This window comes from Berghia stephanieae, chromosome 9, assembly GCF_034508935.2.
Source record: "Berghia stephanieae isolate SIO BIC M18660-M18661 chromosome 9, UCSD_Bste_1.3, whole genome shotgun sequence".
NCBI classification, from domain to species: domain Eukaryota; kingdom Metazoa; phylum Mollusca; class Gastropoda; order Nudibranchia; family Aeolidiidae; genus Berghia; species Berghia stephanieae.
This window is the reverse complement of record NC_088368.1, coordinates 38,793,131-38,812,599: the sequence shown is the minus strand read 5'-3', so window position 1 is coordinate 38,812,599 and position 19,469 is coordinate 38,793,131. Positions and strand designations below refer to the sequence as shown.

Here is a 19,469-nt window from a genome sequence, read left to right as displayed (position 1 = left end):
CAAATTTTTTAATGCCCAATTTTTTTTTAGAGTAAGCAACGGCTAAAGGGTTAACATTCGTAAACTTTTCCCCCCCAGAAAAAGATTTTAATTGTCTCCAAAGTCAATAACGATAGAGGACACGTCATCCACGAATCTGTTCATCTTAACCTGACGTATACACATTTTCAGGTCTGATAGCCGAACGCAATACGCTTCAACTGTCGTAACGTCACTTCCCTGGTAATGACACATGTTCACTAAGCAACTGGCTCTAAACTATCGGAACAATGGCCGACGCCCTTATGAAATATTTCTCCGACGAGCATAAAAGAGTATCCAGAGGAAAAACAAACAAATATTATAGATCTGATCATGTTTTGACTTTTACACATTCTGATCACAAGACATATTTAAAGTTCTAGCCAGCATGAAGAATATAAAAGTAACGATTTTCTTTGTTTAGAACCACGATGACCGCCGTTGCTGGGCGACGTGACATCAGACTATTGAATCAAATTGACGGACTGATTTATTTGTTCATAATTATGAAACCTTATTTCATTGTTCTCTCCTCCCAGAATTCTTTAAGATCTAGTCATCCTCTCCGATTAACTGTTCCCCCCAAAAAGGCCCCAAAAAGTATTCTGATATGTCTTTTTCTCATGCTGTCCCTTCTATTTGGAACTGTGTGCAGATGGAAACTTGGAAACAGTGATACCTGCCAGAAATGTCAGGCAGCCCCAGAGACCAGCGATCACATCGTCCTCCACTGTCCAGTTACTAAACTTGAAGGTGGCTACGAAACTGTCCTCAGGGCGGAGGAAGACTTTAGAAGCTGGGTTGACGAAATGAATTTGGAGGTGTAGCCATACGCTACTACTACTATTTGAAACTATCTTCCAAATTCCTTTAGAAAATGCAATACAGAGGGCTACTTTTAAAGACAAATATTAAGACTTGTTTTGTTAGGAAATATTTGATAGATTAAAACGCAGTTTCCGTTTATGGATTATTTTTCATGATATGATCGTCTTAAGCATGGTTTGTGTATGGCCTGTTATTGTAGATTTTATATTTGTATTGAAAAGGCGGCTAGAGCTGCTTGTAGATGGAATAGGTGTGGTATAAATGATTTACATTATTATTGTTATTATTATTGTTATTATTATTATTATTATTATTATTATTATTATTATTATTATTATTATTATTATTATTATTATGATTATTATTATTATTATTATTATTATTATTATTACTATTATTATCATTATCATCATTATTATTATTATTATTATTATTATTATTATTATTATTATTATTATTATCATTATTATTATTATTTTTATTATTATTATTATTTTTATTATTATTATTATTATCATTATTATTATTATTATTATTATTATTATTATTATTATTATTATTATCATCATTCTTCTTCTTCTTCTTCTTCTTCTTCTTCTTCTTCTTATTATTATTATTATTATTATTATTATTATTATTATTATTATTATTATTATTATTATTATTATTATTATTATTATTATCAATATTGTAAAGGACCACATTCTGCGTAGGTTTAAGAGTAGCATATATCTAATACAATAGGGCCTTAAGAATACGGGTTGTCGTAGCTGCAGATAAAAAGTACACGTTGGTTTGTGGTTCGGTATTTCCATTACAACAATGAGCCCACAACAAGTTGGCCTGTTAGACCTGTAAATATGAACATTATACCTTCGAGCCACGGGTCAGGATAGCTCAGTGGGTAGAGCACACTTAAAATGACCGATCGATTCCCGTTGAAGTCAGGATTATATTTCTTAACAGACCACCCACCCCCCCCCCCCCCCACCCCCCTTTCATATCCAACCAACAGTGATAAGAAGGTTTGATCTATTAGAGCTGGCGGAAAGTATTTTTTCCATAGATTAGTGTTTTATCCAAAGGGTAGCAAGTTTTTTTCTTTTTTTTTTCTCCTTTTGCTATTGACCTTTTCACGTTGTATGCGGCTGTGTGGTCTAGTGGTATGACACTCGTTTTCGGATCGGAAGGTCCTGGGTTCGAGACTCGCTCGGCGCATAGTTGAGTCCTTGGAAGAGGGTCTTTGCTCATATTCACTCACCGTACTCAGGTAGTGTAAAATGAGTACCTGGCCGTTAACAGCGTTTTAATTTTCGGGAAGAAATAATTGTAATATCGCCTAACAGGCGTCATGTCTCGTTCTATATGTTAAGCGTTGCTGTTGGACAGGGAAGGGACCCTTTGTTTAGCGCTTTGAGCACATTTAGTGGATTTTGCGCTAAATAAATGCGCTATATAAACCCAGAAAAACTCCAGCTCCAAGGAACTCATCATCATCGATCGTGGCTTGTGCTCTTGAAAACGTTGCCGGTCAGCTGTCTCCACGAATCACGATCCTCTGCGATGCGCATGAAATCTGTGTTGCTTTTAAAATCACTTTTGGCCATTCTTAGGTAATTTAGATAAGTCATTCTTTGTCTCCCTCTATCTAGCTCTCTTTCTTTCGATCATCCCAGATGTTACCAACTTTTCTATTCCGTCTCTTCTCCACACATGTCCCAGAAAGCGTAACTGCCTCTTTCTCCAAGGACTTAGAGCCTACAGAAGGACTGCCTAACGCATACAACAGCCACAGTTTGTTTTCCTCTTTGGCCAGGATTTTAACAATTTATTTTCTATATCGTCAACTAATTTTTAAAGAGATGAAACTGTAAGAAAGTATATAGATAGAATGAAGTTGACGTCACTCAGGTCCTCCTGCTCCTATTACTCTTCCTACTCTTCCTCCTCCTCCTACTGCTCTTCCTCCTCCTTCTCCTCCTCGTTTCTACACAACATTCTATGCGCTCTGATCGGCTCTTTAGTTGAATCCTTGGCTCTTTACTCTTTTTTTCTCACTGTACTCATGTGTAAAATGAGTACCTGGCCCGGAAAAAAAGTAATATTTTTTTTACATATTTCGTGTTGCTGTTGCTTAGGGAACCCTTGCAAATCGATTTGAGCATGTTTTGTGGTTAGTTCTCTGTATAAAAACTCAAGTTTTTCCACCCTTCTCGTACTATTTATTGATGCGTTTATGTACAGTTCTATCTTTACCATTGTCTGATATTAATGTGTGTGTGTTCGTGCGTGTGTGCGTCCGATACGTTTATAAATGTGTTTGTGCGTTTGTTTGTGTATGTGTTTGTATATTTTTGGAGTAAGTGTCTGCGTGTGTTTGTGTGTGGAACGGATAGACGAGGGAGACAAAACGAGAAGTAAAAATGATCAAATGAGTGAGTGAATGAGAAAGAAAGAAAGATAGATAGATAGATAGATAGATAGATAGATAGATAGATAGATAGATAGATAGATAGATAGATAGATAGATAGATAGATAGATAGATAGATAGATAGATAGATAGATAGAGGGAGAGAGAAAGGGAGAGAGAGGAAGAGAGAGAGAGAAAGAAAGAGAAAGAGAGAGAGAGAGAGAGAGAGAGAGAGAGAGAGAGAGAGAGAGAGAGACAGAGACAGAGAAAGAGAAAGAGAGAGGGGTGACTAGCCTTTGTATCTTAACAGGGTGGGCATGATGATGAAATTTGGGGCAGAAAGATAAGTAAGATGGGGGTGGGGGGGGCAGAAGGAGGGGGTAGGTGGGGTGGATGGATGGGAAGAGCAAAGAACGACAAGAGATGATGCTCAGGTAAAAAATAAATACCCCCCCCCCCCTCCCACCACCCCCCAAGAAAACCATGGTTTAAATATAACAATCCGTGCCATTAAAAAAAACCCCAGATCTTTTGTTTTAATTTGTGTAACCAGGAGGACATGCAAATTTTACGTGGTGGGGGCCCAGTGGGCTAGGGGGGCAGGGGGCCAGGGGGCAGGGCAGGGGGAGGGGAGCAGGGGGCCAGGGGTGCCAAGCACGTATAAGAGGAAGTCAGAGCTATTTCTACACCTCACTCATTATTTCTGACTGACGTCGCCACATCTCTCCTTCCACAACGAACCTTGGGAACAGCTGCCATTGTATTGCTGCCTGCTTTTAATTCTACTGGAAATTTTCATTTCTGTATTTTTTTGGTGCTTTTAGTTAAAAGAAAGCTTCCTATCTAACTTTTTTTTATTTTCACAAGTGTTTAAAAATTTCAATACAATGAGGTTTAAATTTGTGTGTGCGATTTTTGCAACTGTGCTTGTTGTGGGTGCAGTTCTCGCAGAGGATGGGAAAGATGAAGGCTACCAGGTGAACCCGAAATTTCAAGCTTATTCTAAAGTTACATCTCCGGAGGAACCCAAGGTTCCAGAGGTACCAGAATACAAGCAACCGGAAGTTCCAAAGTATGAAAAACCTGATTTTCCGAAGTTTGAATATCCTGAATTCCCGGAGTACAAAAAACCTGAAGTACCGAAATACGAGAAACCTCAAGTTCCAGTTTACGAAAAACCCGAATTTCCAAAATATGAGAAACATGAAGCTCCAGTTTACACAAAACCCGAATTTCCAAAATATGAGAAACCTGAAGTTCCAGTTTACACAAAACCCGAATTTCCAAAATATGAGAAACCTGAAATTCCAGTTTACACAAAACCCGAATTTCCAAAATATGAGAAACCTGAAATTCCAGTTTACACAAAACCCGAATTTCCAAAATATGAGAAACCCGAAGCTCCAGTTTACACAAAACCCGAATTTCCAAAATATGAGAGACCTCAAATTCCAGTTTACGAAAAACCCGAATATCCAAAATATGAGAAACCCGAAGCACCTGCTTACCACGTACCAACCTACCCATCATACCCTGCGTACCCACGATACGTCCAGCCTCATCCCGCCCCATATCATTATGGCGGACATCCCGATTTCACTGCTCCACAACCCGACATGATGGAACAACAGCCAGAAGGGGAGACAAAAATGGAAGGTAACAAGATGGAAATGAAGATGGATGACGATGAGATGGAGAATAAGGAAGGTGATTCGATGATGGAAAAGAAGATGGATGACGATAAGATGGAGAAAAAGGAGGGAGATTCGATGATGAAAACGACGATGGATGACGATAAGATGGAGAAAAAGAAGGGAGATTCGATGATGAAAACGACGATGGATGACGATAAGATGGAGAAAAAGAAGGGAGATTCGATGATGAAAACGACGATGGATGACGATAAGATGGAGAGAAAGGATGGAGATTCGGATGAAAAATGGAAGAGAAGAAGAAGAGATGAACGGCGATCCGACAACAAAGAAGGAAGAAAATACGGCGTGCCAGTCTTCAATTTCAATGAGTATCAAATCCAAATCCCGAGGTGAGATAAGAACTAATGTATTTATATTTATAATAATAGTAATAATATTATTAATAATTATAATATTAATAATAATAATAATAATATTAATAATAATAATAATAATAATAATAATAATAATAAATAATAATAATAATAATAATGATAATAATAATAATAATATAATAATAATAATAATAATAATAATAATAATAATAATAATAATAATAATAATAATAATAATAATAATAATAATAATAATAATAATAATAAATAATAATAAAATAAATAATAATAATAATAATAATAATAATAATAATAATAATAATAATAATAATAATAATAATAATAATAATAATAATAATAATAATAATAATAATAATAATAATAAAAATAAAAATAATAATAATAATAATAATAATAAAATAATAATAATAATAATAATAATAATATAATAATAAAAATAATAATCTTACAACAGACGTGGCAAAGAAAAGAGATGGATTAAAGTATTGACATTAAAAATACACAAAAAACAGCCTTAAATAACCTATAAATACCACAATATATATATATATATATATATATATATATATATATATATATATATATATATATATATTGAATCGTGTTTGATACAAATATGTGTGTGTGTGTGTGTGTGTGTGTGTGTGTGTGTGTAAACTAGAGCATTTATTTAGCGCAATATACACTAAGCGTTCTCGAGGCGAGATGCCTGATAGGTGATATTACAATTTTTCCCCAGACAATTATAACGTTATACTGCTGTAAACGACCAACTTTTCATTTTACACGTGAGTACGGTGAGAGAATGTGAGTAAAAAGTAAAGATCCTTTTCCAAGGACTCAATAACCAGTACGTACGGAAAAATCAACGTGTATATTTTGTAGGGTCTGGTGACCCAAATTATTAAGGGCTCATTGGTGTAATGGAAATGTTGTCATACCAACGAACATTTTGGCCATATGAACCATGTTAAATCAAGCCTTTAGTAGTGTTTGGTTGTCAGACCTGTAAATAACTACACGTAGGTCGAAACGTTTCCAATAAATAAATAAATAAATAGATAAATTATAAATTATAAACGATTCAATAGATAGATGAATAAACAAATAAATGAATAAATGAATAGATAGATAAATAAAATAATTAATAAAAAAAATAGTAAATTGATGAATAGATAGATAAATAAATGAATATATAGATAAATATCTGATTGACTAAATGGGATGAATAGATAAATAAATAAATATATGAATACACGAATGAGTAAATGGATGAATAAATAGATATATAAATAAATAAATGAATAAATGAATGAGTAAATGGATGAATAGATAGATATATAAATAAATAAATGAATAAATGAATGAGTAAATGGATGAATAGATAGCCAAAAAACAAAAAAGAATCAATAAATGAATGAATAAAACAAATAGTCTTATCTCCCATTTGGAAATTGGTGCTACCAACTTGGCGACTCATAACTTAATGAGATTTTATTTATGGGATTTATGGGACAGCGTGGCTCAGCGGTACGGTCTTTGCTTCGTCCTCGAAAGGTACCGAGTTCGACTACCCGCCGCGTTGTGTGGCCTTGAACAAGTCACCTAGCCTTAGTTCTCTTTGCGGCGCTGCACTGCGGCTGACGCCTGGGTTATTCCAGTCTTCCCTTGGAATAGACCCTTAAGAAAATTTTCCCCTTAGGGATGAATAAAGGGAATTTATTTTATCTATTTATAAAAGGACAGATCACTATGCCCACGTATATTTTATAAATAATCATTGGAATCAACAAGGTATGAAATTGCCATGGATTTAAATTAAAAATATTTGGAAAATTACTCTTTTATATTAATCTTTAAAAAATATTTTCATAACATGTGATCCCTCGTCTCAAAAAGGTATTAAGTTGGGATGATTAAGATACTGAAAATGGAATTTGCAGCCTGAAATAACTTGTTTAAGTTGAGTTTGTTTGCTTTGAGGAGAAGGAATATCATATTCTACTGTGCTAAATACCAACGTTTCATATTTTTGACCAGTTTGACTATAATTTGACTTTTTAGCATCTGGTCCATCCCGACATAATACCGTTTTGAGACGATGGGTCACATATTTAGAATTGGATTCAATAGTCTGATGCCACGTCCGCGCAGCAACCAGAAGCTTGGCTCTAAACAAAGAAAATCAGCACTTTTAACTGTTCAGGCTGGCTAGAACTTTTTCACATGCCATGTGATCAGAATGTATAAAAGTCAAAACATAATCAGATTTATAATGTTTTCCTCCTCTGGATACACTTTTATGCTCGTCGGAGAAGTATTTCATAAGGGCGTCCGTCATTGGTCCGATAGTTTAGAACCAGTTACTAAGTTACTATGCGTCATTACAAGGGCAATGACGTTACGACTGTTGAAGCCTATTGCCAGTAATTCTGTGCTTTTTTGGCAAAATAATTAACATTGGTTTGTTCAGAACAAAAATAGATAAATGTGAAATTAAAGGAAATTAAATAAAATTCCCCCTTTTCACCCCAGTGGGGAAATTTGTTTCTAAGGTCTATTCCAAGGACATACTGGAAAAACTCAGGCCTCAGCCGTAGTACAGAGCCGCAAATTGAACTAGGGTGAGATATCTTGCTCGAGGCTATACAGCGCTGCGACGGTGATCGAACTCAGTACCTTACGGGTACGAAGAAAAGACCGAACCGCTGAGCCACGCTGCACCCCCAGCCCAACCCCACCCCGCAAGAAATAAAAATTTAAAAATATATCTAATAGAAAATAATGAACGGACGTGATCCAAATATCCCAAAAACAAACTTTCAAATGTAGGTTATTCACACATTTGAATTCTTTTAGTGTTCTTTGCTCCAACCAGTCAAATAAATTTGGCTGAAACTTGAAAAACCGTTTCTCACTTGACCCCAAAATTCTATTCTTTTGTAATCATAAAAAAAACGTGTATTTAGAATTCTGGCCAGAAAGTCGGTCTGCAAATATCGATCGAATAAAATGACCCTCATCTTGGCAACAACAAAAAAAAAAAACTCTCAAATCTAGACTTATGATGTTTTACTTCGAAGTCCCAGGTTTGATAGTGTTTGACAAGACGAGGGTCATTTTAATCGACCGATATTTGAAGGACGAGTTTTTTGGCCAAAATTTTAAATACCCATTTTTATTTTTTTCAATGTCCTATAGGATTGTTGTCATTTCGGCCTTTTATCTCCAATGTCAACATCGTTAAAAGTTTGGACAATATGTCAAGTGATGCCGAAAAGGCCAACAAAGAACTGTGGAGGGGGGAGGGGTTGGGAGAGGGGGGGGGGGTGGGGGGGAACGAAGTGGGATGGGGGGGGGGGGAGAGGTGGGACGAAGTGGGATGGGGGGGGGGGGAGGAGGGGAGAGGGGGGACGAGGGGGGGGGGGGGGGGGGCGACGAAGTGGGGGAGGGGGGGGGACGGATTTCCAATGTTTTCGTCACACTGACTGTTTGATGTGATCCGTTAAATGTTACAGGCATTGGTGTGTGTGTGTGTGTGTGTGTGTGTGTGTGTGTGTTTATTTGTGTGTGTGTGTGTGTTTGTGATTGTGTGTGTGTTTGTGATTGTGTGTGGGAGTTGGGAGGGAGGAGGGCGTCCTATAGCTCAGTTGGTAGAGTCCTCGCTTCACAAGCAAAGAACCGGAATTTCACTGTTTTAGTCAAACGGACTGCTTGATGTGATTTCGTTAATTGTTACAGGAATTTTGGTGCATGGGTTTGTGGTCTTATGTGTTTGTGTGTGTGTGTGTGTGTTTGTGTGTGTGTTTGTGATTGTATGTGTGGGGGGAGGGGGGATCGGGAGGCGTGAGGGCATCCGATAGCCCAGTTGGTAGAGCCTTCGCTTCACACGCAATGAAAGCATGATCAATCCAGGGTGAATTCGAGATATTTTTTTCTGACACCTTCACCCCCCCCCCCCCCCACCAGTCCATCTAACAGTAATTGGGTTGCTGGATCTGTTAGATCTGGCTGAAAATACATTGCGATAGACTAGCGTCTTATAAAAAGGGTAGTAATCAATTGTCATTATCCATTAAACGCTATAAAAACGGGGATAAACAATGATCTTATGGCATTGAATGTACTACTGTCTTTCTTCTATGTAGTCTTGTGGCTTGGCAGTCGCATTCGGATTTGTAAGTCCAAGGTTCGAACCCCGCTTTGGGCGACGCAAAGCTGAGTTATTGGGAAAGGCTCTATACCGACGTGCACTTATTTGCAGGTCTGATAACCCAAATAACCATGAGCTCATTGTTGTATTGGAAATTAAAAAAAAAAATGACGAAAAATAATGTCCATTGCAAAAAATGTTAAACTAGGCCCCATAATGGCGTTCGGATGTCAGACCTGTATTACTGCATACTTCGCTCTATACCCATATTATCTTTGGCGTACGTTTGTATTAACGGGTTCACGATAGCTCAGACAGTAGAGCACTCTCTTTGTAACTTGAGCTTCTATATAGCGCAATATCCACTAAAAGTGCTCAAAGCGCTTTACAAAGGGTCCCTGACAACGCAACATGTAACATGTAGAACCCGACATGACGCCTGTTAGGCAATTTTAATTTTTTTTTCCGACAGAGACAACGCTGCTAACGGCCATTTTAAACATGAGTACGGTGAGAGCATGTGAGTAAAAAGCCTTGGAAGGACTTAACTGTGCGCCGAGCTAGGCTCGAACTCCAAGACCTTCCAATCCGAAAGCAAGTGTCATACCACTAGACCACATAGCCGTGTTAGCAATAGGACCAAAATCAATCTCGATTGAAGTCGAGATATTTTCTAAAAGGCGTCATGTCCTGTCCTAAATATTAAATGTTGTGTTGGTCAGGGACCCCTTGTAAAGCGCTTTGAGCACATTTAGTAGAGATATTGCGCTATATAAAAGATAAATGTTTTAAAAATATATTTTTTAATCATTTTATTTTGGCAATTATTCACAAATTTGCATATTTTTTGGTTGGATTCCACAGCACTACAACTTCAACGGTTTCAAATTCAACTTCACGGGCTACGAACCCAAGCCTGAAGACAAGAACGAGACAGAAGCTCTGGAGTCGCACAATATTCCCGTTACTCGATACTACCAGCCGTACTATGATCATTACCGTCCCAACGGACACGCCGTGCCCAGTACCAAGTACGAGTACAAACCTCACGGTGAAGTCGATTACAAAACCAATCGTATTCAAGAGTACCCAAGTCAATCATATTATTACCCACACTATCAATATGAGCAGAAACCCGAGTATTCACGATACACGAAACGTGAAAATCCAGATGATAAGAAAACCGATTACTATTACCAGCCAAAACCCGATTACGGGCATCATCAACCGAGTACCGGGTACCCAGATCACAAAGTCGAGTCTTACCCAGCTTACCAACCAAACAGACATGGACAATACGAGAACCACAACGTTGTAGAAAAGGAGGGCAGTTATTACAGACTCGATACCTGCGAGTACAGATTCATTCTGGATATGGGTAAGAATGGATTATATTATATTATATATATATATATATATATATATATATATATATATATATATATATATATATGATTATGATTATTATTACTATTATTATTTGATATAGCGCCAGTATCCACAAATAGTGCTCAGAGGTGCTTTACAACAGTTTTTTTTTGGTATCACACAAGTTCATTCATTCGACTTCAATATCACTACAACAGTCACACACATATAATGTTCGAAGTTCATATAGAATCAAAGACAGCAAAATGAAAAGGATTGGGTTTTTTGATGCAGATTGAAGACTGGTAGACTTTCACATTGTCGGGTTTTGGGTGGTAAAGAATTCCATATGATTGGAGCCGAAAATACAAAACCACGCTCAGCAAACTTTCTTCTTGGGATGTTTTTCTCCATTAGCGAAGAACTGCTGGATCGCAGAGATCGAGTTGTTTTATATTCCCCGACAAGGCATTCAAGGTGTTCATGTGATGTATGGTGAAGGCAATTATAAGCAGACGATGATGGTGATTGATAATGATGATGATGATGATGATGATGACGACGACGACGACGATGATGATGATGATGATGATGATGATGATGATGATGATGATGATGATGATGATGATGATGCAGTTATTTTTATAAATTAAGTAATACTCAATGACATTTTTCTACAATACGCATCCTCCCCCCCCCCCACCATCAACTTCCACCACATACAGTCCAGTGCCACCAGGTCGAGCACCACACCGAGAACGTCAAAGCACACTCCTCTGGTCATGGCAAATACTATGAAAGCGAAGGTCCCTACGGCTATAACAGTTACAGGCCCTCTGGTCATTATGGCGGACACCCTTATGGCGGCCCTTATGACAGCAGGTAGGTAGTATGGTCGTCGTTGTCATCATCATCATCATCATCATCATCATCATCATCATCATCATCATCATCATCATCATCATCATCATCATCAACATCATCATCTTTATCATCCTCATCATCATCATCAACATCATCATCTTTATCATCCTCATCATCATCATCCTCATCATCATCATCATCATCATCATCGTCATCATCATCATCATCATCATCATCATCAACATCATCACCTTTATCATCCTCATCATCATCATCATCATCATCATCATCATCTTCATCATCATCGGTCCCTTTAAGTGTGAAGCGAGTGCTCTACCAACTGAGCTATCTGACACAATTGCCTGTTCCCTAACTGCTTACTGATTGGTCACATAACCTCTAGTTGCTATGTCTCGACAGAAAACATTAACATGTTGGAAAAGACATGATGCCTGGTAGGCGATAATACAATTTTTTTTTCTGAAAAAGAAAACGCCGTTAACTATCAGGTACTCATTTTAGACTTGAGTTAGGTGAGAGAATGTGAATAAAAAGCCTTTTCCAAGGACTCAACTTTGCGTTCATTTGAGTGAGACTTGTATCCTGGACTTTTCGATCCGAAGGCGAGTGTCTTACCACAAGACCACATGAACACACAACTCACTCAATCCCGGAGATTTTTGCTACTTTGCAAAATTGGAAAAAATGTATTAATTTTGAGCATTTACATAGATAGTTTTATTCAACTATCATTAACATGTAAAAACTAAAATCATTGGCTTTGATACTACGCCTATAATTTGTCTCATTAAAATTTAATGAATGGGCATGGGGTAAAAGTAACCCGGGTAAACTAAGGATATAGTCGGTGTTAGGAAAATCGTCACATTCGTAACGATGCAACCTGACAGTTTTCTCATTCTGATTTCTCCTGTACATCACACATTGTAAAGAAATGCTTTGATTACAGCTATAAATACTAAACACTGTGTTGTAGACATCATTTTGCTGAACAACATTCTCTATAGAATGCACTTGTTAGTTTATTGTTTGATTAGGAAAAGTCTATTTCGTATCGGGTGGGTGTGAATTTTCGGGGGAATTTCTAAAAAAATGGCTGGTAGGGAGATAGTTAAGGAATGTTTATGAGATTTATTGGTTGACAAGAAATAAACAGTCAAGGGGACGGAACTCAGTAAATAGCAGGGGAATATTCTAATCGGTTAATGCTTAGTACCTCTCAAATAAATGCGACTGTGTGGTCTAGTGGTATGACACTCGCTTTCGATCGGAAAGTCTTGGGGTCGAGCTCCCCTCGGCGCATAGTTGAGTTCTAGAAGAAGGCTCTTTACTACCCACATTTTCTCACATTCTCTACCTGGACGTTAACAGCACTGTCTCTGTCCTAAAAAAATTAATATCGTCTAACATGCGTCATTTCTCGTCCTAAAAATGTTAAATGTTGCTGTCGGCCAGTAGTACATATTGTTCAGTAGATATTGCGCAATATAAAACCTAAATTTGAATATCAATTTGTCACTATCTTGTTATTAATTCAAGTTAGATGCAATAGAAGGGAGGTTATTCATACATGACTGCGATAGATTTCTATAATCAATGAGTTACTTCCCTTACACCGAAAAAGCAAGATAACTTAACATTGGCAAAAGAATGGCATACACTTTTCCATAAAGGCGAATTTAAGCTGTGTGTAACGACACGACACAAACCATAATGTTTATATTCTTTTTGTATTTTTATTATGTAAACTTTTCAAAGGACAAAAGTTTTATTTTTAGAATAAACGGCTAAAATGAAAATTAGTTCTTTTAGACGCTGAGGTTTTCGTTCAAAATTACATTGAGGATGGAAAGAAACAATTATTATTATCATCATAATCATCATAATCATAATCATCATCATCATCATCATCATCATCATCATCATCATCATCATCATCATCATCATCATCCCCACAATAGCCGCTAGTGATCTACCAAGCTTCCATTTCAAATACTGATATATTTCCAACCCCCCCCCCCTCCCCACACACACAATCCCACCCCCACCCCACCACCCAATACAAACTTCCACAACCCCCTCCCTCACACACACTCACCCTCCCCCCCCCCAACACACACACACACACACACACACACTCCTCTCAAACTCCCCCCCCCCACACACACACACTCCCAACACCCGCACACACACACACACATTCACACTCACACTTCCCCAACCACCCCTCCACCCATCCCCCCACCCAATCCCAGATACCTTGATTTCTCTCGTCTCTACGGCAACCCCGCCTACTACCTTGACCACTGGAGCGGCCACGGCCACGGCCAAGGCCACAGCTACAAGGCTGACCCTTATGACGACAGTTTGTTTTCATACAGTCCATCCGTCGGTCACCCATTCTACGCCCCTGGTCTACACAACACACCGTTCGCTAAATATTACGCTGGATTTAGAGCAGGTTTGTTTCTTGTTACCGACTATGATTAGTCACAATATTGTATTGAATAAATAAATATGGCTGCGCAGTCTCTATGGACGCTTGCCGTGAATGTGTGCGTCACTTCGAGTTTGTCAGTCTATTTCTATTATCCAGTTAGTAATCTGCTTCCATAAATCTCTGTCTAATGCAAGTGTGTTCTTAGCTTTAGAATGTCATCATGTGTGTTAAGGTGTTGAGGCGGTTGGATGTTTCCATGTGTTGTTGAAATAAGTTCTTCGGTTTGTTGATTCTAAATATATTTGATATTTTTTGAGATCTTGATTCAATGTTGTTGGAAGTGAAGTTAGTGTTGGCCCTCTGTATTTGTCTTCTTGTTTGAAATAATCATTCATCGAGGTTTGTGCTGGAATGGTTTCATCTCATCTAATACGGTATTAGGAATATATAAATAATATTGTAAATGAATAAGTAAGTTAATAAGAAACAAACAAATAAATGAATATGTTAGGAAATAAATATAAAAATACACAAATATATAAATAAATAAAAGAATAAATACGTTTAAAAAGTCATAAATAAATATATAAATGAATAAATATATAAAAAGATAAATAAACAAATAAATATATGATAAAAAATCAAGTAAATGAATAAATAAATGAATAAATGAATGAGAAAAGTATACAATTGAGTAGAAAAATAGATATATCTATAAAGTGGATAATAAAGCTAATTCCTTACATTACAACGAAATCAACAATCCCATTCTTCATCCTTTTAGCTTTTAATTCACATTAAGAAGTTGTATTCAACCTGGCATATAACCGTTTTTAGACGGTGGGTCACAACTGAATAGACAAATAATAAATAAGCAGCACTTTTATAAATAAATACAGAGATAAATACATTGCTAAATAAGTAAAATAAAATGAAAAAGAGAATCATTAGAGAGGTGGGGTGTTTTTTATAATTGTACACAGAAATCATTTTATGTGAAATAACCATTATCAAACATTTATAAATACACAAATAAATATATATATAGACAATTTAATATATAGAAAAAAAAATAGTAAATAGATAAGTAAATAAATGGACGAATATTTAAAATGAGAGGGTTATTTTATGATTGCCATAACGAATATCTAAAATGAGAGGGTTATTTTATGATTGCCATAACGAATATCTAAAATGAGAGGGTTATTTTATGATTGCCATAACGAATATCTAAAATGAGAGGGTTATTTTATGATTGCCATAACGAATATCTAAAATGAGAGAGTTATTTTATGATTGCCATAACGAATATCTCTTTTCAATCCCAGGTAACTTTGAACAGGGCCACGAGGCAGGAACTCGTCAGTATCACAAACACGGCTATTATAAATCTGCCCTCCAAGATTTCCACAATCTCAAACTCAAGAACGTGGTCAGACTGGACGCCGAGACGGACAGCTCTGTCAAGGTAGGCTGAAATGTGACCCATCGGCTCAAAACGGTATTATTTGTGCGGCTATGTGGTCTAGTGGTATGACACTCGCTTTCGGATCGCAAGGTCCTGGGTTCGAGCCTCGCTCGGCGCATAGTTGAGTCCATGGATAAGGCTCTTTACTCACATTCTCTCACCGTACTCAGGTGTAAAATGAGTATCTGGCCGTTAACAGCGTTGTCGCTGTCCAAAAATGTGTATTATCGCCTGACAGGCGTCATGTCTCTTCCTACATGATATGTGTTGCTGTTGGCCAGGGACCCCTTGTAAAGCGCTTTGAGCACGCTTAGTGGATATTGCGCTATATAAAAGCTCGAGTTTATTATGTCGGAACGAACCAGATGCTTAAAAGCCGAATTTAATGTTAAAACTGGTCAAAATATATAAATTGTTGACATTTGCACCCTAAAATATGGAATCCATTCTCCTCAATAAAACATAAAAACTCAAAAACACGTTTGATATATCTGGCAATAAATTCAATTTTTAACATCTTTACCAACCTGACTTAATACCGTTTTAAGGCGAAGGGTCACGAGTAAATATCTGAAAAAGTCTGTGTGAAAAAGTGCCAGAATACAAAGCAATGTAAATGTTGCTGCTCGAAGCTCAAAGAAATAGATAATAATGTGAAATTGAATGAAGGCTTCAATTCAATTACAAAAACATATCAAACGAACGTATCGGGTTTCCCCTTTATCAACAAAACAGGATGAATGAAACACCTCAGATGAATGAGATGATGTGGTAGTGGCGTAGTTAAGATGAATACTCTGATTGATTCAAGCTTAGAAACAGTTGAATCATCAATTTGTATCTCTCGTTATTAATAAAATTTATGCAATAGAAGGGAGGTTATTCATACAGGACTGCTTAGATTTCTTTAATTATTGAGTTGCATCCCTTATATGAGAAGGTTAGTCGAGTTAAAACTATTAATAGATGATGGTGTGTTATAAGTTAAAATCTGCTAAGCCTCTATAACATTGTTTCCCTTTCTCGTCTCCAGACCTCCAGCAAAGTGAGAGTCTCCGATGAAGTGGGGTATGAGGGAGTCACCCCTTCGTTCAACTACAAGGTTCGCATTCTACCCAACCATTGCTCCGTTCCTGGCTACGATGGCAGACACACGTGCATCGTATTTAGTGGTGAGTACAGAGAATAATATTATGTAACTGACCGCGCCGCCGTGCACTTATTTGCAGGTCTGATAACCCAATTCCTTATATAAGGGCCCATTGTTGTGATGGAAATATTTTTTTAAAAGACGCAAAATAATATTGTCCATTACAACAATGTTAAACCTGGTAAGCCCATAAGTGCGTTCGGGTGTCAGCCCTGCATATATGTATACGGAGATCTGACCCCGAAAAGTAGATTTTGAATAAAATTAATAGAAATAGGAAATTTGAGATATTTGTAATGTAAGCAATTGTATTTATTCTATACCGTAACGATGAGAAATAATAATGATAAAAATTAATAATAATAATAATAATAATAATAAAATAATATAATAATAATAATAATAATAATAATAATAATAATAAAAGTAAAGAGAAAGAGAAGAAGAAGAAAAGAAAGAAGAAGAAGAAGAAGAAGAAGAAGAAGAAAGAAAGAAGAAGAAGAAGAAGAAGAAGAAGAAGAAGAGAAGAAGAAGAAGAAGAAGAAGAAGAAGAAGAAGAAGAAGAAGAAGAAGAAGAAGAAGAAGAAGAAGAAGAAGAAGAAGAAGAAGAAGAAGAAGAAGAGAAGAAGAAGAAGAAGAAGAGAAGAAGAAGAAGAAGAAGAAGAAGAAGAAGAAGAAGAAGAAGAAGAAGAAGAAGAAGAAGAAGAAGAGAAGAAAGAAGAAGAAGAAGAAGAAGAAGAAGAAGAAGAAGAAGAAAAGAAGAAGAAGAAGAAGAAGAGAAGAAGAAGAAGAAGAAGAAGAAGAAGAAGAAGAAGAAGAAGAAGAAGAAGAAGAAGAAGAAGAAGAAGAAGAAGAAGAAGAAGAAGAAGAAGAAGAAGAAGAAGAAGAAGAAGAAGAAGAAGAAGAAGAAGAAGAAGAAGAAGAAGAAGAAGAAGAAGAAGAAGAAGAAGAAGCATTGTTTCTGTCGGGGAGAATATTGTAATGTCGCCTAAAAGGCGTCATGTCTTGCTCTAAATGTTACTTATTGCTGTTGGTCAGGGACTCTTTGTAAAGTGATTTAAGCACGTTTAATGAATATTGCTTTATATTAAACATTGTTCAATATTTTTGTTAATATGATTTTTGAATTTGGCAAAAACGGTCCTTTTAAATTTCTGGTCATTTAACCATTAAAAAAAAACACTCGTTGACGATTATGGGGCAGAGTGGCTCAGCTGTTCGGTCTTTGCTTCGTACCCGAAAGGTACCGAGTTCAAACACTCGCAGCTGCTCTGTGTGGCCTTGAGCAAGTCACCTCGCCCTAGCTCAAATTGCGACGCTGCATTGCGGGTGACGCCTGGGTTATTCCAGTCTTCAATTGGAATATACCCTAATGACAAATCTTCCCAATGGAAGATTTACGGGAATTATATTTTCTTAGTTATCTATTTTACATAATTTGTTTCTTAACTCTCCTCATCCCAACAGGTGCCACCCACCCTTACAAAATGGTGCACAGGCAATTCGTATACTTGACGAATACCAGAGAAATCCAGGGCAAGTATCGATACCGATACGAGGACGGGCAACAAGTACAATATTAATCATTATACCGGTGACTACCATAGAATGGCAAAGAAGATAGAATCTGTTTGTTTGTTTTTGTATAATTTAATTATAGAATTGCTGTTGTAAGAGGGTACCCGAGTGAATATCAAATTAAGAAACTAGGGAGCTGACACTGTTGTGTAAGATAAAGATCTGAACAAGTGTGTATGAAAGGTGTCAGACAAAGCAAGAAATAAAAAATACAGGGAAAAAAAAAACCATCCCGAAAAATCAGTTTACCTTGACTGGGGATCGAACCTCAGACCTTCTGATTACCGGTCAGACGTGCTACCATTACACAACAGAGGCTCCCGATAGTTGGGACAATATTTATACCTAAAATCTTCACAAATGTAGCACGTCTGACCGGTAATCAGAAGGTCTCAGGTTCGATCCCCAGTCGAGGTCGACTGATTTTATGGGATGGTTTTTTTCTATTATTTTTCTTTCTTGCTTTGTCTGGCACCTTTCATACACACTTATTCAATTCTTTATCGAACCCGAGTGAATATTGTGGATATATACAGAGGATTTACGTTGAGGAATAAATGTTATAGTATTTCATGTGTTCAAATATTCTTTATTTCACGTTTATAAACTATACGGTTGTTAGATATTTATCTCTTTTCTCTCTCTCTCTCTCTCTCTCTCTCTCTCTCTCTCTCTCTTCTCATCTCACCAACCCCCCCCCCTCTCTCCCTCTCTCTCTCTCTCTCTCTTCTCATCTCACCAACCCCCCCCTCTCTCTCTCTCTCTCGCTCTCTCTCTCTCTCTCTCACTTTCTTTCCACCCCATCTTCCTCTCTATATATTTATATCCCTCTTCATCTCTCTCTCTCTCTCTATCTCTCTCTCTCTCTCTCTCTTTCTTTCTTTCTCTCTCACTCCCGCTCTCTCACTCCCTCTCCCTCCCTCTCTATCTCTCTCTTCCTCTCACGCCTCTCCCACTCTCTCTCTCTCTCTCTCTCTCTCTCTCTCTTTCTCTCTCTCTATCTATCTCTATTTCCCTGTCCATTTCCATTCATTCCCCCATGTGTACAGACAAACACTAACACTGCCGTACTCTTGAAAAACCCATATTTGAAAATTTGACCAGAAAACTCGTCCTT

General features: G+C 37.1%; 1 protein-coding gene across 1 annotated transcript; it reads left to right on the top strand.

Annotated features, from left to right (window-relative positions):
- The first annotated feature begins 3,945 nt into the window (after window positions 1-3,945).
- LOC144980209 (uncharacterized) lies at window positions 3,946-18,925 on the top strand. The gene is made up of 7 exons (XM_078927788.1): window positions 3,946-5,304; window positions 10,328-10,841; window positions 11,557-11,713; window positions 13,972-14,177; window positions 15,485-15,624; window positions 16,658-16,796; window positions 18,242-18,925. The coding sequence occupies exons 2-7, from the start codon at window positions 10,838-10,840 to the stop codon at window positions 18,355-18,357; spliced, it is 762 nt and encodes a 253-aa protein (XP_078783914.1). The 5' UTR covers window positions 3,946-5,304; window positions 10,328-10,837; the 3' UTR covers window positions 18,358-18,925.
- The last annotated feature ends 544 nt before the right edge of the window (window positions 18,926-19,469 follow it).